The sequence below is a fragment of the Carcharodon carcharias genome, chromosome 36, assembly GCF_017639515.1.
Source record: "Carcharodon carcharias isolate sCarCar2 chromosome 36, sCarCar2.pri, whole genome shotgun sequence".
In the NCBI taxonomy this organism is placed as follows: Eukaryota; Metazoa; Chordata; class Chondrichthyes; order Lamniformes; family Lamnidae; genus Carcharodon; species Carcharodon carcharias.
This window is the reverse complement of record NC_054502.1, coordinates 9,453,834-9,475,558: the sequence shown is the minus strand read 5'-3', so window position 1 is coordinate 9,475,558 and position 21,725 is coordinate 9,453,834. Positions and strand designations below refer to the sequence as shown.

The 21,725-nt window shown below is 53.0% G+C and overlaps 1 protein-coding gene across 4 annotated transcripts in view; it reads right to left on the bottom strand.

The window, feature by feature from the left end:
- Positions 1-21,725, bottom strand: part of LOC121272929 (myocyte-specific enhancer factor 2D homolog) — a 217,166-nt gene that overhangs the window by 32,904 nt on the left and 162,537 nt on the right. For 2 of the 4 annotated variants that reach the window (XM_041179803.1, XM_041179805.1), the window contains exons 2-3: positions 10,697-10,895; positions 7,257-7,460 (exon numbers count right to left, since the gene is read on the bottom strand). In XM_041179803.1, coding sequence (XP_041035737.1) covers positions 7,257-7,460; positions 10,697-10,750 — 258 coding nt within the window. In that variant the 5' untranslated portion in view covers positions 10,751-10,895. The other 2 variants (XM_041179806.1, XM_041179804.1) reach the window with 2 other exon arrangements.

Below are 21,725 nucleotides of genomic sequence, written 5' to 3'. Positions count from 1 at the left end.
GTGCCACTCTCTCTCCAGCTCGCTCTGCCCCTCTCTCTCTGTGCCACTCTCTCTCCATCTCGCTCTGCCCCTCTCTCTCTGTGCCACTACTCTCTCTCCATCTCGCTCTGCACCTCTCTCTCTGTGCCACTACTCTCTCTCCATCTCGCTCTGCCCCTCTCGCTCTGCCTCTCTCTCCCCATCTTTCTGTGCCTCTCTCTCTCCATCTTGCTCCATCTCTCTCTCTGTGCCTCTCTCCATCTCGCTCTACCCCTCTCTCTCTCTGTGCCACTCTCTCTCCATCTCGATCTGCCTCTCTCTCTCTCTGTGCCACTACTCTCTCTCCATCTCGCTCTGCCCCTCTCGCTCTGCCTCTCTCTCCCCCTCTTTCTGTGCCTCTCTCTCTCCATCTTGCTCCACCTCTCTCTCTCTGTGCCTCTCTCCATCTCGCTCTGCCTCTCTCTCTCTCTGTGCCTCTCTCCATCTCACTCCGCCTCTCTCTCCCTCTCTCTGTGCCGCTCTCTCCCTCTCTCTATGCCGCTCTCTCCCTCTCTCTGTGCCGCTCTCTCCCTCTCTCTGTGCCGCTCTCTCCCTCTCTCTGTGCCGCTCTCTCCCTCTCTCTGTGCCGCTCTCTCCCTCTCTCTGTGCCGCTCTCTCTCTCTCTCTCTGTGCCGCTCTCTCTCTCTCTGTGCCGCTCTCTCTCTCTCTCTGTGCCGCTCTCTCTCTCTATCTGTGCCGCTCTCTCTCTCTATCTGTGCCGCTCTCTCTCTCTGTGCCGCTCTCTCTCTCTCTGTGCCGCTCTCTCTCTCTCGCTCTGCCACTCTCTCTCTCTCTCTCTGCCGCTCTCTCTCTCTCTCTCTGTGCCGCTCTCTCTCTCTCTCTCTCTGCCGCTCTCTCTCTCCCTCTGTGCCGCTCTCTCTCTCTCTCTGTGCCGCTCTCTCTCTCTCTCTCTGTGCCGCTCTCTCTCTCTCTGTGCCGCTCTCTCTCTCTCTCTCTCTCGTTCTGTGCCGCTCTCTCTCTCTCTGTGCTGATCTCTCTCTTGCTGTGCCGCTCTCTCTCCAGCTCTCTTCATCTATCTCTCTCTCTTCCTTTAAGGGGCTCCTTAAAACTGACCTCTTTGACCCAAGCTTTTGGCCACCCATCCCACTATATATCTCCTGATGTGGCGCAGGGTCAAGTGCTTGAAAATGATCCCATGATGCACATTGGGGCATAATATTATGTTCGAGGAGCTATATAAATTCAAGTGGTTGTTGGCGATGCTAAATTTTGAGGAAAAAAGCAAAATACTGCGGATGCTGGAAATCTGAAACAAAAACAGAAAATGCTGGAAAAACTCAGCAGTACCGGCAGCGTCTGTGGAGAGAGAAAGAGAATTAACGTTTCAAGTGCATATGACCCTTCTTCAGAGCCCATGTAGAGAAGAGGTTTCCACTTGCAGACAATACCAGAATTAGGGGTCATCAATATAAGATGGCCACTGTCACAGGGAGACTAAAACTAGGGGACACGGTTTAAGAATAAGAGGTCTACCTTTAAAGAGGGAGATGAGGAGAATTTTTTTCTCTCTGAGGACTGTTAGTCTGTAGAATTCTCTTCCCCGGAGAGCAAGGGAGGGTGGGGCATTGAATATTTCCAAGGCCGAGTTAGACAGATATGTGATCGACAAGGGAGTCGAGGGTTTGAGGCGGGTGAGCAGAAAAGAAAGCGGAGCTGAGACCACAATCAGATCAGCCCAGTCTTACTGAATGGGGGGGAAGGGGAGGGGATAGGCTCAAAGGGCTGAATGGCCTCCTCCAACTCCTAAGTCCTACATAATAAATGCGATAGGGGAATTGAAGAGAAACCTCTTTACCCAGAGAGCGGGGAGGATGTGGGACTCGCTCCCACGGGGAGTGGGGAGAATGTGGGACTCGCTCCCACGGGGAGTGGGGAGAATGTGGGACTCGCTCCCGCGGGGAGTGGGGAGAATGTGGGACTCGCTCCCGCGGGGAGTGGGGAGAATGTGGGACTCGCTCCCGCGGGGAGAATGTGGGACTCGCTCCCGCGGGGAGTGGGGAGAATGTGGGATTCGCTCCCACGGGGAGTGGGGAGAATGTGGGACTCGCTCCCATGGGGAGAATGTGGGACTCGCTCCCGCGGGGAGTGGGGAGAATGTGGGACTCGCTCCCGCGGGGAGTGGGGAGAATGTGGGACTCGCTCCCACGGGGAGTGGGGAGAATGTGGGACTCGCTCCCACGGGGAGTGGGGAGAATGTGGGACTCGCTCCCACGGGGAGTGGGGAGAATGTGGGACTCGCTCCCACGGGGAGTGGGGAGAATGTGGGACTCGCTCCCGCGGGGAGTGGGGAGAATGTGGGACTCGCTCCCGCGGGGAGTGGGGAGAATGTGGGACTCGCTCCCGCGGGGAGTGGGGAGAATGTGGGACTCGCTCCCGCGGGGAGTGGGGAGAATGTGGGACTCGCTCCCACGGGGAGCGGGGAGAATGTGGGACTCGCTCTCATGGGGAGTGGTTGAGGTTAATCGCAGCGATGCATTGAAGGGGGGGAAGCTGGATAAACACACGGGGGAGAGAGGAATGGGGTACGAGGATGAGGCGAGATGAAATGTGGGGGTGAGAGGAGGCTCATGTGGAGTAGAATCACCAGCACAGAGCAGAGGGGCCGAGTGGCCTGTTTGTGTGCTGTGAAGTTCTACATAATTCTGGACTTTTCAGGGATTGAGCTTGACTCAGTCATAACATTAGCAGCTCTGAGTTTGGGTTTTGTGGGGCTCGAGCCTCACTTTAAGACAGGGGCCCCAAAATCAAGATGGACAGTCAGAGATGCTGATTACCTTCACCCTGCACACAGTGCCAGGAGGGTCGGTACTGAGGGAGCGCCGTACTGTCAGAGGGGTCAGTACTGAGGGAGCGCCGCACTGTTGGAGGGTCAGTACTGAGGGAGCGCCGCACTGTCGGAGGGTCAGTACTGAGGGAGCGCCGCACTGTCGGAGGGTCAGTACTGAGGGAGCGCCGCACTGTCGGAGGGTCAGTACTGAGGGAGCGCCGCACGGTCAGAGGGTCAGTACTGAGGGAGCACCAGACTGTCAGGGGGGTCAATACTGAGGGGGTCCCGCACTGTCAGGGGGGTCAGTACTGAGGGAGTGCCGCACTGTCGGAGGGTCAGTACTGAGGGAGTGCCGCACTGTCGGAGGGTCAGTACTGAGGGAGTGCCGCACGGTCGAAGGGTCAGTACTGAGGGAGCACCACATTGTCAGGGTGGTCAATACTGAGGGGCTCCCGCAGTGTTGGGAGGGGCAGTACTGAGGGAGCGCCGCACTGTCAGAGGGTCAGTACTGAGGGAGTGCCGCACTGTCATAGGGTCAGTACTGATGGGGTGCTGCACTGTCAGAAGGTCAGTACTGATGGGGTGCTGCACTGTCAAAGGGTCAGTACTGAGGGAGCGCTGCACTGTCGAAGGGTGAGTACTGAGGGAGCACTGCACTGTCGAAGGGTCAGTACTGAGGGAGTGCCGGACTGTCATAGGGTCAGTACTGATGGGGTGCTGCACTGTCAGAGATGCCGTCTTTCAGATTAGATGTTAAACTGATGCCCTGTCTGCCCTCTCGGGTGGATGCAGCTGATCCAAAGGCACGATTTTGAAGATGAACAGGTGGCAGTTCTACCCGGTGACTTGGACTGAATATTTAACCCTCAACCAACATCACTGAAAAAAATCGCAAATTACCTGGTCATTTATGTTTGTGACAGTGTACTTTGTGCAAATTAACTTTGCACATTACAGCACCATCTGCACTCTAAAACTACTTCTCTCCCTCTTAGTTTCCAATTTGTCCAGTAAGAAACTAATTTTTTGGAGAGACTGATGCTTAATGCTCAGCGTTCAATTGGCTGGCAGAGAAGGGGCGGGGGTGTGCTACTGGCCGACAATCATGCAGCAATAGCAAAGGACAAGATCAGGTCATCATTTACCTCACTGCTGCCTTCAGGATAGTGAGTTCTTCAGGCTGCAATGAATGGGAAAGGTTTTGGGTCCATTGGGATTGTGTACAATGGGAGTGAATGGGAAGGGGTTTGGGTCCATTGGGATTGCGTACAGTGGGAGTGAATGGGAAAGGGTTTGGGTCCATCCGGATTGTGTACAATGGGAGTGAATGGGAAGGGGTTTGGATCCATTAGGATTGTGTACAATGGGAGTGAAGGGGAAAGGGTTTGGATCCATCCGGATTGAGTACAATGGGAGTGAATGGGAAGGGGTTTGGGTCCATTGGGATTGTATACAATGGGAGTGAATGGGAAAGGGTTTGGGTCCATTGGGATTGTGTACAATGGGAGTGAATGGGAAGGGGTTTGGGTCTATTGGGATTGTGTACAATGGAAGGGAATGAGAAAGGGTTTGGGTCCATTGGGATTGCGTACAATGGGAGTGAATGGGAAGGGGTTTGGGTCTATTGGGATTGTGTACAATGGGAGTGAATGGGAAAGGGTTTGGATCCATTGGGATTGTGCACAATGGGAGTGAATGGGAAGGGGTTTGGGTCCAATCGGATTGTGTACAATGGGAGTGAATGGGAAAGGGTTTGGGTCCATTGGGATTGTGTACAGTGGGAGTGAATGGGAAGGGGTTTGGGTCTATTGGGATTGTGCACAATGGGAGTGAATGGGAAGGGATTTGGATCCACTGGGATTGTTTACAATGGGAGTGAATGGGAAGGGGTTTGGGTCCATTGGGATTGTGTACAATGGGAGTGAATGGGAAGGGGTTTGGGTCCATTAGATTGTATATAATGGGAGTGAATGGGAAGGGGTTTGGATCCATTGGGATTGTGTACAGTGGGAGTGAATGGGAAGGAGTTTGGGTCCATTGGGATTGTGTACAATGGGAGTGAATGGGAAGGGGTTTGGATCCGCTGGGATTGTTTACAATGGGAGTGAATGGGAAGGGGTTTGGATCCATTGGGATTGTGTACAGTGGGAGTGAATGGGAAAGGGTTTGGGTCCAATGGGATTGTGTACAATGGGAGTGAATGGGAAAGGGTTTGGGTCCATTGGGATTGTGTACAATGGGAGTGAATGGGAAGGGGTTTGGATCCGCTGGGATTGTTTACAATGGGAGTGAATGGGAAGGGGTTTGGATCCATTGGGATTGTGTACAGTGGGAGTGAATGGGAAAGGGTTTGGGTCCATTGGGATTGTGTACAATGGGAGTGAATGGGAAGGGGTTTGGGTCCATTCGGATTGTGTCCAATGGGAAGGGGTTTGGGTCAATTGGAATTCTGCTTGCTGGGAGTAAATGGTTGGGGTTTAGTCTGTAGATTCCATACACTGTTTCTATTTCTATCTTGGATCATCTCTGTGTTTATCTGAACACTATTTCCCAATAAACTCCAGAACCTTATTGGCTATAAAACAACCGGCAGAGTGACTGCTCCCTCAGGGTAATTGGTACCATGAGGAGTTATTTGTGTGTTGTAGGGATATGAACCGTCAGCACTGATTCCAGTCCCTGTCACAGTCAGTATCATCTCTCTAATTATCCCATATCCTACATGACAGTTCTGTGTCACTCCCTTAGTCTGCAGCTTCCAGCATAAGTCTGCACTGTCTCTACCAAGAGAGTTAAACAATGAAAGATTACTGCTCAGCCCTCAATCTCCTCCGGTGACAGATATGTACAACCCTCGCCTTCCTTTCCCTCGCACATGCAGACAGTCGCACCAACAGGGACTACCTCCCACAAGTTTGACCCTAAGACAGGCTTGCATTTTCATAGCACCTTATCACCACCACAGGACATCCCGTCACGCTCTACAGCCAACAAAGGACTTTTTTGTTTTGAAACATAGCCGCCGTCGTAATGCAGGAAGCTCCGGCAGTCGATTTGTGCACAGCAAGCTCCCAACAAACAGCAATTTGAAAATGACTCAGATCATCCAGGTTATTTTTTCCCCAGTGAGGTGGGTTGAAGGCTGCACATTGTTCTGTATGCCCGAGGGAACCTCCCTCCCGCTCCTCTTCGAAATGACGGCCGTGGGGGTCTCTGCCCAGTAGGTCCGCCGGCGGAGGGTGGGGGAGCCTGGGTTTAAAGGGGCAGCACTCTCTCGTGACGGGGCCCTTAAATCCACGCATGAGCCTTTACCCCAGGGCAGGAACCCGAATGATTTACCCTGCTCCCCAGCGCAGGGGTCAGGTGTGAGCATCCCAGCCGAGCTCGGTCTTGGAAGGAGCCAGTGTGGCCCCCCCTACTCTCACAGAGGGCAGGGCACTTACTCACTCAACAACAACTGGCATTTACATACCAGCTTTAAACGCCAAAGTTCCCAGGGTCGAATTGGAGACAGGCGTCCAGCCAGAGGGGGAGGTTTTGCAGGGAGGGGTGTGCAGGGGGTTCTGTGCGGGTTAGGGTGGAGGGAGCAGAGTTTTTATGATGAGCTGAAGGTTAACGGTGGATGGAAGCAGGGTGGAGAGGGATTAGTGACTGACCTCTGTGGGGATTACTGCAGTACACAGTTAAAGGACAGCCCCGGCCATTCAAATCCAATCCAATCTGGGTCAACTGGGAGAGGCAACACAATTCAATTCCCAACACAACAAAACCCCCACGGATTCCACTGGAGGCTGCCCCAGGCCCGCTGCCCCCACCCCCACTGCCCCCCACCCCACTGCCCCCACCTGCTGACCCCACCCGCTAACCCCACCCGACTGACCCCCTCACACTGACCCCCTCACACTGACCCCCTCACACTGACCCCCTCCCTCACACTGACCCTCCCTCCCACTGACCCTCCCTCCCAGACCCCCTCCCACTGACCTCCTCCCTCCCACAGACCCTCGCGCTCACCCCCTCCCTCCCACTGACCCTCCCACTCACCCATCCCTCCCAGTCACCCTCCTGCCTACCTCCTCCCTCCCACTCATCCCCTCCTGCTCACCGCCTCCCTCCCAGTCACTGACCGTCCCACTTACCCCCTCCCTCCCAGTCACTGACCCTCCCACTCACCCCCTCCCTCCCACTCACCCCCTCCCTCCCGGTCACTGACTCTCCCACTCACCGTCTTCCCCGCTCCCGCTCTCCCACTCTGAGCTGCTTTTCTTTCCCTCAGTCACTCGCTCCCTCTTGCCATCCGCAACTGAGGGGGTTCCGTGAGGGGGCATGGGTGGGTGACGGCTTCAAACTGACCAGGAGGAGCTGAACCTTAGCAGCAGCAGCACTCAACAACCCGGCCCTAAATCGGCCGCCCACCTCCACTACCCGGCCCCTGCCCTCGGCCGCTTACCTCCACAATGTCAGCGTTGGTCCTGCTCTCATGGGGCTCATTGTACTCTGTGTACTTCAGCAACACTTTGTCCATGTCAGTGCTGGCGTACTGGAAGAGCTTGTTGGAGTGGTTGAAGATGATGAGGGCGATCTCACAGTCACACAGCACACTCAGTTCATACGCCTTCTTCATAAGACCAAACTTCCGCTTGGTGAAGGTCACCTGTGTCGGTGGGGGGAGGCAGAGGGAGAGAGAGAGAAAGAGAGACAGAGAAAGAGAGAGATAAAGAGTCAAAGTGAGCCACAGAGAGACAACAGGAGAGGCAGATAGAGAAAAAGAGAGAGAGAGAGACAAGCAAGCAGAGAGATAGAGAGAAAGAGCGAGAGAAAGAGACAGAGAGAGAAACAGAGGCAGACGGAGAGAGAGGGAAACAGAGAGAGAGAAAGAGAGAGAGAAAGAGATACAGAGACAAGAGAGGCAGGCAGGGAGAGACAAACAGAGAGAGAAAGAGACAAACAGAGAGAGAGAAAGAGACACAGAGACAAAGAGAGAGGCAGAGGGAAAGAGTGAGGGAATGAGACAGAGAGAAACGGAGAGAGAGAGGGAGGCAAACAAAGAAAGAAAGAGACAGTGTGAGTTTGAGAGAGACCAAAAGGCAGGCAAAAAGAGAAAGAGAGACAGAGAGAGAGAGAGAGAAAAAGAGTGAGAGAAACAGATACAGAGATAAAAAGAAAGGCAGAGGGAATGAGACAGAGAGAAACAGAGACCGAGGGAGGCAAGCAAAGAGAGAAAGAGACAGAGTGAGTTAGACAGAGACAAAGACAGAGGCAGAAAGAGAAAGCGAGACAGGCAAAAAGAGAGAGAGAGAGAGAGAGAGAGGGGGAACAGAGAGAGAAAGAGTCAGAATGAGACAGAGAGAGAGAGAGGGAGGGAGAAAGGGAAGATGAGGGAGAACCAGCAAGGAAACAGAGAGAGAGAGTGGGAGAGACAGAGTGAGACAAAGAGTGAGAGACAGAGATAGAGAGAGGGGTGGAGGGATAAAAAGTGAAGAGGTTAAGTAAACATTCAAATGTTTGAAAGGATGGGAAAATAAAAGAAATAATTAGACCTCAGCTAAAAGCAGAATACTGCAGACGCTGGAAACTTGAAATAAAAACAGAAAATGCTGGAAAAACTCAGCAGGTCTAGCAGTGTCTGTGGAGAGAGACAGACTGAGTTAGTGTTTCCAGTCTGTATGACTCTCCTTCAGAGCTCTGAAGTCGGGACTCGAAACATTGACTCTGTCTCTCTCTGCACAGACGCTGCCAGACCCGCTGAGTTTTTCCGGCAGTTTCTGTAATTACACCTCAGGTTGTCCCAAAACACTTCAGCACCAAGAGGAATTTTTTCTTCATCAGTTGTCACTGTTGCAATATAAGAAACAGGACAGCCAATTAGCACACAGCAAGATCCCAGAAGGAACAATGTAATGATCAGCTGTAATTTTGCGATCGAGGTTGAGGGGTGGATGTAACTTTGTAACTCACCAAAAGTCCGGGAGAAAAGAGGAGTCTTACTTTACAATCCCCCGCTTTGCTGACAGGTTTTCAGCCTTTCCAACTTTGTTTCTCAAGAGTAATTCTCATTCCATAGGAGAGGGTGCAGAGGGAGCTTTACTCTGTATCTAACCCCGTGCTGTACCTGTCCTGGGAGTGTTTGATGGGGACAGTGTAGAGGGAGCTTTTCTCTGTATCTAACCCCGTGCTGTACCTGTCCTGGGAGTGTTTGATGGGGACGGTGTAGAGGGAGTTTACTCTGTATCTAACCCTGTGCTGTACCTGTCCTGGGAGTGTTTGATGCGGACAGTGTAGAGGGAGCTTTTCTCTGTATCTAACCCCGTGCTGTACCTGTCCTGGGAGTGTTTGATGAGGACAGTGTAGAGGGAGCTTTACTCTGTATCTAACCCCGTGCTGTACCTGTCCTGGGAGTGTTTGATGGGGACAGTGTAGAGGGAGCTTTACTCTGTATCTAACCCCGTGCTGTACCTGTCCTGGGAGTGTTTGATGGGGACAGTGTAGAGGGAGCTTTACTCTGTATCTAACCCTGTGCTGTACCTGTCCTGGGAGTGTTTGATGGGGACAGTGTAGAGGGAGCTTTACTCTGTATCTAACCCTGTGCTGTACCTGTCCTGGGAGTGTTTGACGGGTCTCTGTTGGCTTCATTCAAAATTCACCTTGGCTGCCTCCCTGTTTTTTCTGCTGGGTTAGGAGATGGAGGTGTGTGTGTGTGTGTCTGTGTGTCTCACTCTGTGTGTGTGTGTGTGTGTGTGTGTGTGTGTGTGTGTGTGTGTGTGTGTGTGTGTGTGTGTGTGTGTGTGTGTGTGTGTGTGTGTGTGTGTGTATATATATATATAGAGGAAGGAGTGGGGTGGTTCTCTCCCTCCCATTCCTTCCCACGCTCCACACAGTCCCAGTCAGCCTCTGTCGGCCTGCTGTTTCGCACTCCACTGAAGTATCTTGTCATTTTAATCTTAATTACGGGGTGACTGCTACAAGTCTCCAATTAAGGCTTCCAGATTTAGCAATTTCTGATATAAAAAACTGTCTTACACGGGTGCGTGTTAGTCCCTCTATAAATAGCCTTGCCTGATTGTGTCAATTTCATCGGTCCACAATGCATTCCTCATGCTGCTGTTGACGAGTGGGATAGAGGAGGGACCTGAGGCCTCTGTCCACGGGGAAGCTCTCTTCCTGCTCGGAACACAGGAATCGGTCGGCGGTGGGGTTGGGGGTGGGGTGGGGTGGGGGTGGGGTGTGGGGGAGGGGGGAGGTGGTGGGGTGGGGGTGGGGTGGGGTGGGGTGGGGGGGGGAGGACAGCGCCTCATACCTGGTCCGCCAGTCGGTTCAGAGTATGGCCGATCTTAGCCGTCTCCAAGCCAGGTTGAGTTTGGACTCTTGTGAGAAGCGGGCAAATGCCACCCCCCCCCCGGGCGATCGAGGAGAGCTCGCCCCACCACCCCCCCCCCCCCCCCCCCCCCCCCCCCGCCCCCACCCCGATCCCACCCCGGATTGGCACCTCGCCTGCCACAGCGTTGGCCTCCCGGGGGCTGGGGAAGGCATGAGCCAATCGGGGTGGTGGCTTGCACGTGGGTGGGTGGTGGGTGGGTGGGGTGTGAGCGAGCGCGAGGCCTGGGCGTCCAGCGAAGGGCGGGCGGGGCTCAAGCTGAACTGTGATGCACCACATGGTCGAAGGGCGAGCCGGTTTGCCCCATTGCTGAGAGCGGCCACGTCGGGGGGAGGGCGACCTGTGAAACCAGCGAGCACGCGCGGTAAAGGATGGGGGATAAAAGCGGTGCTGGGGGGAGGGGAGGTGGGCGGGGGGGGGGAAGCGGAGGGGTGTGGGGGAGGGGGAATTCCAGCCGTCGCGGGTCGAGGGTTTACGAGAGGCGTCATCACCAAGCGGCCGCTCCCGTCAAATACCTGTCGGTTGCGCTCGTCCAGGATGCGGGTGATCTGAATCTTTTTGCGGCCCATCCTGTCGGCGGGGGAGGGGAGGTGGGGCAGGGGCCGCCGGAAGGGGGTGGGTCTGCACACGGTCTCTGCTCCGAGTCTGCCAGGAGCCCCCTCAGATCATTGCCGATACTCTGCTCTCCCCGGGTCTGTAAAACGTCCACTCTTCCTGCAAGGGGGAAGAATTCCAATGTCAGGTCTGAGTGAAACGGTGCAGCAAGTCCCACACTCCCACCACTCTCTGTGGGAGCGAGTCCCATATTCTCCCCTCTCCCCGTGGGAGCGAGTCCCACACTCTCCCCACTCCCTCAGGAGCAAGTCCCACATTCTCCCCACGGGAGCGAGTCCCACATTCTCCCCACTCCCCGTGGGAGCGAGTCCCACACTCTCCCCACTCCCTCAGGAGCAAGTCCCACATTCTCCCCACGGGAGCGAGTCCCACATTCTCCCCACTCCCCGTGGGAGCGAGTCCCACATTCTCCCCACTCCCCGTGGGAGCGAGTCCCACATTCTCCCCACTCCCCGTGGGAGCGAGTCCCACATTCTCCCCACTCCCCGTGGTAGCGAGTCCCACATTCTCCCCACTCCCAGTGGGAGCGAATCCCACATTCTCCCCACTCCCCGCGGGAGCGAGTCCCACATTCTCCCCGCTCTCTGGGTAAAGAGGTTTCTCCTGAATCCACCAGTGGGTTTGTGAGTGACTGGTGTTGATGGCGCCTAAGAGCTGAGCTTCATTCAAATTACCTCCCAATTTGAATTTAGAGAGCAGCAGGGAGTGCTTCCAGTTTCCTTGGTCAATCAGCCCTCACACTGATGCCCATATACCCCACCCCACACACTGACATCGATATACCCCACCCCTCACACTGACACCCATATACCCCACTCCACACACTGACATCGATATACCCCACCCCTCACACTGACGCCCATATACCCCACCCCACACACTGACATCGATATACCCCACCCCTCACACTGACCCCCATATACCCCATCCCACACACTGACATCGATATACCCCACCCCTCACACTGACACCCATATACCCCACACCTCACACTGACGCCCATATACCCCACCCCTCACACTGCCGCCCATATACTCCACCCCTCACACTGACGCCCATATACCCCACCCCTCACACTGACATCGATATACCCCATCCCTCACACTGACACACATATACTCCACCCCTCACACTGACACACATATACTCCACCCCTCACACTAACACACATATACTCCACCCCTCACACTGACGCCCACATACCCCACTCCTCACACTGACGCCCATATACCCCACCCCTCACACTGACATCGATATACCCCACCCCTCACACTGACATCGATATACCCCATCCCTCACACTGACACACATATACTCCACCCCTCACACTGACACACATATACCCCACCCCTCACACTGACGCCCATATACCCCACCCCTCACACTGACATCGATAAATTCCACCCCTCACACTGACACCCATATTCCCCACCCCTCACACTGACGCACATATACCCCACCCCTCATACTGACGCACATATACCCCACCCCTCATACTGACGCACATATACCCCACTCCTCACACTGACGCACATATACCCAACCCCTCACACTGACACACATATACCCCACCCCTCACACTAACGCCCATATACCCCACCCCTCACACTGACACCCATATATTACACCCCTTGACTCTTCGCTGTCGCTAGGTCAAAACCCTGGAACTCACTCCATAAATGCACAGTGGGTTTACTTACACCACATGGTCTGCGTCAATTCAAATAGGTGGCTCACCACCTCCTTCTCAAAAGGCAACGAGGGGTAGGCTGACCTTGCCTGTGATTCCTGCAGCCTGCGATTCAGTGACAAAAGTCATTTCTCACACTTAAACATGCAGCTTCTCACCAGACTCGAGAGAGAGAGAGAGAGAGAGAGAGAGGTCCTTGAGCAAGGCACTCGGGTCATGTTAAACGCACTCGGTATTTGTCTCAGGTAGATCACATGGCAGCATCGTCAGTCTAAAATACAGGTTCGAAGGGACAGCATACATGAGCAGCGCTCTAACACGCTGTTCCTTCAAATCTACACACTCCTACCGTCAATACACATTCCACACCCGTGCCAATACACAGATATATCATTCAGATGCACAGTCCAGGCTTAATGGGTCCGAAAATGCAGTGAGAGTCAGCACCTTCATGAGGGGAGGGGAACCTGTACCCCAGTGAGAGTCAGCACCTTCATGAGGGGAGGGGAACCTGTACCCCAGTGAGAGTCAGCACCTTCATGAGGGGAGGGGAACCTGTACCCCAGTGAGAGTCAGCACCTTCAGGAGAGGAGGGGGACCTGTACCCCAGTGAGAGTCAGCACCTTCAGGAGAGGGGGACCTGTACCCCAGTGAGAGTCAGCACCTTCAGGAGAGGAGGGGGACCCCGTACCCCAGTGAGAGTCAGCGCCTTCAGGAGAGGAGGGGGAACCCGTAACCCAGTGAGAGTCAGCACCTTCAGCAGAGGAGGGGACCTGTACCCCAGTGAGAGTCAGCACCTTCAGACGAGGAGGGGGACCTCAACCCCAGTGAGAGTCAGCACCTTCAGGAAAGGAGGAGGACCTGTACCCCAGTGAGAGTCAGCACCTTCAGGAGAGGAGGGGGACCCTGTACCCCAGTGAGAGTCAGCACCTTCAGGAGAGGAGGGGGACCTGTACCCCAGTGAAAGTCAGCACCTTCAGGAGAGGAGCGGACCTGTACCCCAGTTAGAGTCAGCAGCAGAGGAGGGGTGAGAGTCCACACCCTCGCACACATAGAGCCTCACATATACCCCGCCATGATTTGGCTTGATCGCAGCCCCTCACACTCCTCGTGTTGACCCCACCCTTGCTCTGGCGCAGCATGCCCACTGGTAGCACAGTGAATGCCACACTGAACCACACTTTGAAAAGGGGAAACTCTTTTGCTGTCATCCCGCAATTTTAAAGAAGAAATCAAGGTCTGTGACTGGAAAGGCAAAAGAATCCATCACTCCATAAACAAATAAGGGGAACTGCTTGAACTTGGATTCGGGACCATCTCGATATGATCCAGTTTAACCACTCTGTCCGATTAGGAGTTAGACCTGCAATTGCTGCATATGAAACCAAACTAGTCGAGAATGCAACCTTGCACTTGCCCTAACTCTGCTCCCCCTGGTCAACTCACAATGTGTTACACAGCCACCTACCATTAGCAACCATTCCTCACATGAGCCCAGTAACATGGGGGCTGTCGCACTGCGGAGTGCAAGTCATCTCGCCTCTCAGTCAGGCGGTCATGGGTTCGTGTCCCACTCCAGAGAATGGAGCACAAATGAAGATTCACACTCCCAGTGCCAGTACTGAGGGAGCGCTGCACTGTCGGAGGGTCAGTACTGAGGGAGCGCCGCACTGTCGGAGGGTCCGTACTGAGGGAGTGCCGCACTGTTGGAGGGTCAGTACTGAGGGAGCGCCGCACTGTCGGAGGGTCAGTACTGAGGGAGTGCCGCACTGTCGGAGGGTCAGCACTGAGGGAGCGCCGCACTGTCGGAGGGTCAGCACTGAGGGAGTGCCGCACTGTGGGAGGGTCAGTACTGAGGGAGCGCCGCACTGTCGGAGGGTCAGTAATGAGGGAGCGCCTCACTGTTGGAGGGTCAGTACTGAGGGAGCGCCGCACTGTTGGAGGGTCAGTACTGAGGGAGCGCCGCACTGTCGGAGGGTCAGTGCTGAGGGAACGCCGCACTGTCGGAGGGTCAGTGCTGAGGGAGCGCCTCACTGTCGGGGGGCCAGTACTGAGGGAGCGCCGCACTGTTGGAGGGTCAGTACTGAGGGAGCGCCGCACTGTTGGAGGGTCAGTACTGAGGGAGCGCCGCACTGTCGGAGGGTCAGTACTGAGGGAGCGCCGCACTGTCGGAGGGTCAGTACTGAGGGAGCGCCTCACTGTCGGAGGGCCAGTACTGAGGGAGAGCCGCACTGTCACAGGGTCAGTACTGAGGGAGTGCCGCACTGTCGGAGGGTCAGTACTGAGGGAGCGCCGCGCTGTCGGAGGGTCAGTACTGAGGGAGTGCCGCACTGTCGGAGGGTCAGTACTGAGGGAGCGCCGCACTGTCGGAGGGTCAGTACTGAGGGAGCGCCGCACTGTCGGAGGGTCAGCACTGAGGGAGTGCTGCACTGTCGGAGGGTCAGTGCTGAAGGAAGGTCATACTGTCAGGGGTATTGCCTTTAGAATGAGCACCAGTCTGCCCTCTCCGGTGGGCACAAAAGGCACGTCCACTGTATCAAAGAACAGGGAATTCTCCCGGAGCACTGGGCCCAATATTTAACCCTTAACCAACAGTGTAGGAACAGATCATCTGGTGATTATCTTATTGCTGTTTGTGGGATCTTGCTGTGCACAATTTGGCTGCCGTGTTTCCCAAGTTACAACACATGAGCACCGTTCAAGCACTCCACGGGCTGGTAGGAGCTTTGGGAAGTCCTGAGGCCGGGAAGGACCACACAGAGATGCAAGTTTTTATTTTTTGTTGCATACACAACGGCAGGAGTCACCGGACAGGAACTCAGAGCGAGAGCGGTGTGGGAGAACGGGGAGGAAGGACCCTTTCAGGGGAAAAAGACAGCCCCTAACTCTGGCTGTCGAGGAGCTGCTTTTGCCAGCAAACCAAGCTGGCTCTGCGCAGGGTAGCCGCCGAGCACAGAGCCTTTGGGTCTGTGTTGCTTTCGAGGGACTTGGGTTGGTTCCTGACCGAGGCAGGACTCTCAGCATGTACACGGTGTCTTTGTCGATCGCAGGAAGTCCACTGGAATTCCAGGACTAGTGTAGATCATCGAGCGGGTCTCTCTTTCTCTCCCTATTTTTCATGGGACGTGGGCGTCGCTGGCTAGGCCAGCATTTGCTGCCCATCCCTAATTGGCCCTTTAACCGAGAAGTAAAGAGCCAACCACATGGCTATGGGTCTGGAGTCACGTGTAGGCCAGACTGGGTAAGGACAACAGATTTCCTTTCCTAAAGGGACATGAGTAAGCCAAATGGGTTTTTACGACATTCTACAACCATTTCATGGTCACCAATTCACTCTTGAATTCCAGTGAGGGAATTGAATTTAAATTCCACCAGCTGCTGTGTCCCTAGAGCATTAACCTGGGGCTCTGGATTACTAGTCCAGTGATATTACCCCTGTACCACTATCTCCCCTTCCAAGTTCCAAGTCAGGATGGTGAGCAGCTCGGAGGGGAACTTCCAGCTGGTGGTGTTCCACATGTGTCTGCTGCCCTTGTCCTTCTAGATGATGGTGGTCCTGGGTTTGGAAGGTGCTGTCGAAGGAGCCTTGGTGAGTTGCTGCAGTGCATCTTGTAGATGGTACACACACTGCTGCTACTGTGTGTCGGTGGTGGAGGGAGTGGATGTTGAAGGTGGTGGAAGGGGTGCCAATCAAGCCGGGGCTGCTTTGACCTGGATGGTGTGGAGCTTCTTGAGTGTTGTGGGAGCTGCACTCATCCAGGCAAGTGGAGAGTATTCCATCACACTCCTGACTTGTGCCTTGTAGATGGTGGACAGGCTTTGGAGAGTCAGGAGTCATGGTACAAAGGACATGGAGAAAGAATATAAAATAAAGGATACTATTCTAAAGTGTGTGCAGGAGCAGAGAGACCTGGGTATATATGTACATAAGTCATTAAAAGGTGGCAGGACAGTTAGAGAAAGCTGTTTCTAAAGCACACAGTATTCTAGAATTCAGTAATAGGGGCATAGAGTATAAGAGCAGGGAGGTTTTGATGAACTTATCTAAGACATTGATTAGACCTCAGCTGGAGTATTATGTACAGTCCTGGGCGCCACACTTTAGGAAGGATATGAATGCATTGGAGAGAATGCAGAAGAGTTTTACGAGAATGGTTCAAGGGATGAGACACTTCAGTTGTGAGGAAAGATTGGAGAAGTTGGGACTGTTTTCCTTGGAGAGGAGAAGGCTAAGAGGAGACTTGATAGAAGTTTTCAAAATCATGGACAGAGTAGATAGGGAGAAACTGTTCCCGCTCGTAAATGGATCGAGAACCAGAGGGCACAGTGTTAAATTGTTTTGCAAAAGAAGCAAATGTGAGGCATGAAAAATCTTTTTCATACAGTGAGTAGTTGGGGTTTGGAATGCAGTGCCTGGAAGTGTGGTGGAGGCAGGTTCAATGAGGCATTCAAGAGGGTATTGGATGGTTATTTACATAGAAACAATGTGCAGGGTTAAGGGGAAAAGGCAGATTGGCACTGTGCTAAAATGCTCAGAGAGCCAGTTCAGACATAATGGACCGAATGGCCTCCTTCTGCACTGTAAAAATTCTGTGATTCTGTGAGTTACTCATCTATGGAAGAGAATTCCACAGACTAATGACACTCTGAGAAAAAAATTCTCCTCGACTCCGTCTTAAACTGTAGACCTCTTGTTCTTAAACTGTGTCCCTGGTTCTAGTCTGTCCCACAAGAGGAAACATCCTCCTGGTATCCACCCTACCAAAATCCCTCAAACAAAAAACATTAAAAGCCCAGACCTAATAAAGGGTAAAGTACTTTCCTGTCTGACCACATCTGTGCCACACAAGTGTCAGGCATTGACAATCTCCAACAAGGGAGAATCTAAGCATCACCCCTTGACATTCAGTGGCATTACCGTCACTGAATCCCCCACAATCAACATCCTGGGGGTTACCATTGACTAGAAACTGAACTGGATCAGCCATATAAATACTGTGGCTGCAAGAGCAGGTCAGAGGCTGGGAGTTCCAGGGCCTCAGCTATTTATAGTTAACCAAAATGATTTGGGTGAAAGGAGTGGATGTATGGCAGCTAAATTTGCCAACGACACCAAGGTAGGTAGGAAAGTAAGTTGCCAAAAGGAGGTGGAGAGTCTACAAAGGAATATAGACAGGTTGAGTGAGGGGGCAAAAACTTGACGGATGGAGTGTAATATGGGAAAATGTGAACTTGTCCATTTTGGCAGGAAGGTTAGAAAAGCAAAACTTTATCTAAATGGAGAGAGATTGCAGAACTCTGAGGTACAGAGGGATCTGGGTGTCCTGGCACATGGATCACAAAAAGTTAGAATGGAGGAGCAGCGAGTGATTAGGACGGCAAATGGGATGTTGGTGTTTATTGCGAGGGGGAATGGGGTAAAAATCGGGTATGTTTTACTGCAGCTGTACAGGGTGTTGGTGAGACCACATCTGGAGCACTGCGTACAGCTTTGGTCTCCTTATTTGAAAGAAGATATAACTGCGTTAGAAACAGTACAGAGCAGGTTCACTCGACTCATTGCTGGGATGAGGGATTATTTTATGGGGAAAGACTGAACAGGTTGGGCCTACGCCCCTTGGAGTTTAGAAGAATGAGAGGTGACCTTATTGAAACATATAAGATCCTGAGAGGATTTGATAGGATGGATACCGAGAGGATGTTTCCCCTTGTGGGGCAGGCTGGAACTAGGGGACATAGTTCAAGAGTAGAAGGTCTACCATTTAAGATAGAGATGAGGAGAATTTTGTTTCTCTTAAAGGGTCACTCGTCTGTGGAATTCTCTTCCCCAGAAAGCAGTGGAGGTTGGGTCAATGAATCTATTCAAGGCTGATTTTTGATCGACAAGGGAGTCAGCCAAGGGTTATGGGGGAGGCAGACACGAAAGTGGGGTTGAGACATCCAGATCAACCATGATCTTACTGAATGCCGGAGCAGGGTCAAAGTCCTGAGAGGCCTCCTCCTGCTCCTAATCCTAGATTCCTGTGTGTTTCCCAGAATGTGACAAGGTTGGAGAAGCAGAGGGATGAGTGGAAGCGTTTATCTACAGTGTCCCTGCCTCCTTGTACTTGAAGAGCCAGCTGGTCTTTTCCTGTCCACCAATTTACGCTAGGGCGTGTTGGGTCAGAATCAGGATTATGTCACAAGATCCGTGCTCACTGATCGGGGATTTGCCACTGACCTCATATAACCTCCATCTATGTGCAAGGGATTAGGAGGGAGTTCCTCTGCCAGTAAACTTGCATGTTACACGCTGTTATTGAGTCAATAATCTGCAGGCTTGGAAATTGGCTTGAGTACTTTGTTTAGCAGAGTTAGCTGTGATTATAGACTCAATAACGTCGTCACCGTTCACTGCACGATTCAGAATAGAGTCCACACTTAGTAAAAGGGAGTAATTCACTCCCGTCTGGGACTGTCCGGCAGACTGTGTGTCTCAGTGTCAGCTCCTGGACATGGACAGCAGCACCCACTCAGTAAAAGCGAGTGATTTTGTCCTGTTTGGTACTGCACAGTTTATGTGCTGCCCGTTTTAATTCAAATGTTGAAAGTGTTTGACGGGGACATTGTAGAAGGAGCTTTACTCTGTTTCTAACCTCGTGCTGTACCTGTCCTGGCAGTGTTTGATAGGGACAGTGTAGAGGGAGCTTTACTCTGTAACTAACTCCGTGCTGTACCTGCCCTGGGAGTGTTTGATGGGGACAGTGTAGAGGGAGCTTTACTCTGTATCTAACCCCGTGCTGTACCTGTCCTGGGAGTGTTTGATGGGAACAATGTAGAAGGAGCTTTACTCTGTATCTAACCCCGTGCTGTACCTGTCCTGGGAGTGTTTGATGGGGACAGTGTAGAGGGAGATTTACTCCGTATCTAACCCCGTGCTGTACCTGTCCTGGGAGTGTTTGTTGGGGACAGTGTAGAGGGAGATTTACTCTGTATCTAACCCTGTGCTGTACCTGTCCTGGGAGTGTTTGATGGGGACAGTGTAGAGGGAGCTTTACTCTGTATCTAACCCCGTGCTGTACCTGTCCTGGGAGTGTTTGATGGGGTCAGCGTAGAGGGAGCTTTACTCTGTATCTAACCCCGTGCTGTACCTGTCCTGGGAGTGTTTGATGTGGACAGTGTAGAGGGAGCTTTACTCTGTATCTAACCCCGTGCTGTACCTGTCCTGGGAGTGTTTGATGGGGTCAGCGTAGAGGGAGCTTTACTCTGTATCTAACCCCGTGCTGTACCTGTCCTGGGAGTGTTTGATGGGGTCAGCGTAGAGGGAGATTTACTCTGTATCTAACCCCGTGCTGTACCTGTCCTGGGAGTGTTTGATGTGGACAGTGTAGAGGGAGCTTTACTCTATATCTAACCCCGTGCTGTACCTGTCCTGGGAGTGTTTGATGGGGACAGTGTAGAGCGAGCTTTACTCTGTATCTCACCCCGTGCTGTACCTGTCCTGGGAGTGTTTGATGGGGACAGTGTAGAGGAAGCTTTACTCTGTAACTAATCCCGTGCTGTACCTGTCCTGGGAGTGTTTGATGGGGACAGTGTAGAGGGAGCTTTACTCTGTATCTAACCCCGTGCTGTACCTGTCCTGGGAGTGTTTGATGGGGACGGTGTAGAGGGAGCTTTACTCTGTATCTAACCCCGTGCTGTACCTGTCCTGGGAGTGTTTGATGGGGACAGTGTAGAGGGAGCTTTACTCTGTATCTAACCCCGTGCTGTACCTGTCCTGGGAGTGTTTGATGGGGACGGTGTAGAGGGAGCTTTACTCTGTATCTAACCCCGTGCTGTACCTGTCCTGGGAGTGTTTGATGGGGACAGTGTAGAGGGAGCTTTACTCTGTATCTCACCCCGTGCTGTACCTGCCCTGTGAGTGTTTGATGGGCACAGTGTAGAGGGAAATTTACTCTGTATCTAACCCCATGCTGTACCTGACCTGGGAGTGTTTGATGGGGACGGTGTAGAGGGAGTTTACTCTGTATCTAACCCCGTGCTGTACCTGTCCTGGGAGTGTTTGATGGGGACGGTGTAGAGGGAGTTTACTCTGTATCTAACCCCGTGCTGTACCTGTCCTGGGAGTGTTTGATGGGGACAGTGTAGAGGGAGCTTTACTCTGTATCTAACCCCGTGCTGTCCCTGTCCTGGGAGTGTTTGATGGGGACAGTGTAGAGGGAGCTTTACTCTGTATCTAACCCCGTGCTGTACCTGTCCTGGGAGTGTTTGATGGGGACAGTGTAGAGGGAGCTTTACTCTGTATCTAACCCCGTGCTGTACCTGTCCTGGGAGTGTTTGATGGGGACAGTGTAGAGGGAGTTTACTCTGTATCTAACCCTGTGCTGTACCTGTCCTGGGAGTGTTTGATGGGGACAGTGTAGAGCGAGCTTTACTCTGTATCTAACCCTGTGCTGTACCTGTCCTGGGAGTGTTTGATGGGGACAGTGTAGAGGGAGCTTTACTCTGTATCTAACCCTGTGCTGTCCCTGTCCTGGGAGTGTTTGATGGGGACAGTGTAGAGGGAGCTGTACTCTGTATCTAACCCCGTGCTGTACCTGTCCTGGGAGTGTTTGATGGGGACAGTGTAGAGGGAGCTTTACTCTGTATCTAACCCCGTGCTGTACCTGTCCTGGGAGTGTTTGATGGGGACGGTGTAGAGGGAGTTTACTCTGTATCTAACCCCGTGCTGTACCTGTCCTGGGAGTGTTTGATGGGGACAGTGCAGAGGGAGCTTTGTTCTGTATCTAACTCCATGCTGTACCTGTCCTGGGGGTGTTTCGCACCCAATATCTAAGTGAATGCCTGATACTGCCGAGGTTTGAGTAGATAGTACGTTAACGAAATTGGGGTGTGTAAAGACCCCATCATGAGCCATGCTGACTAACAGCCTAAGTCTGTTTTTCATAGCGAGCTTGCAGCTAGGTTAGCGGACGAACAGAGACAGCTGGTGACAGTGAGCAGAGACTGTCAGTGATTCCTCCCTTCCTCTGTAATACGGGCAGTGTTCGAGTATCTAATTACAGTCATCAGAGCAGCACACTGAACAGAGTTCACAGCCCTCTCAAGAGTTTAAACCGCATTAGCATGCCTGCTGGGCTGACAGCCCCTTCTCTAATGGGATTGTTCCTGCAAGGAGTTAGGGTTGAACAGATTATCAGGGAGTTCAGGTGCTGCCATCCAGACACATCCTGAACTTCCTGAATGGTTAAACCTGTACA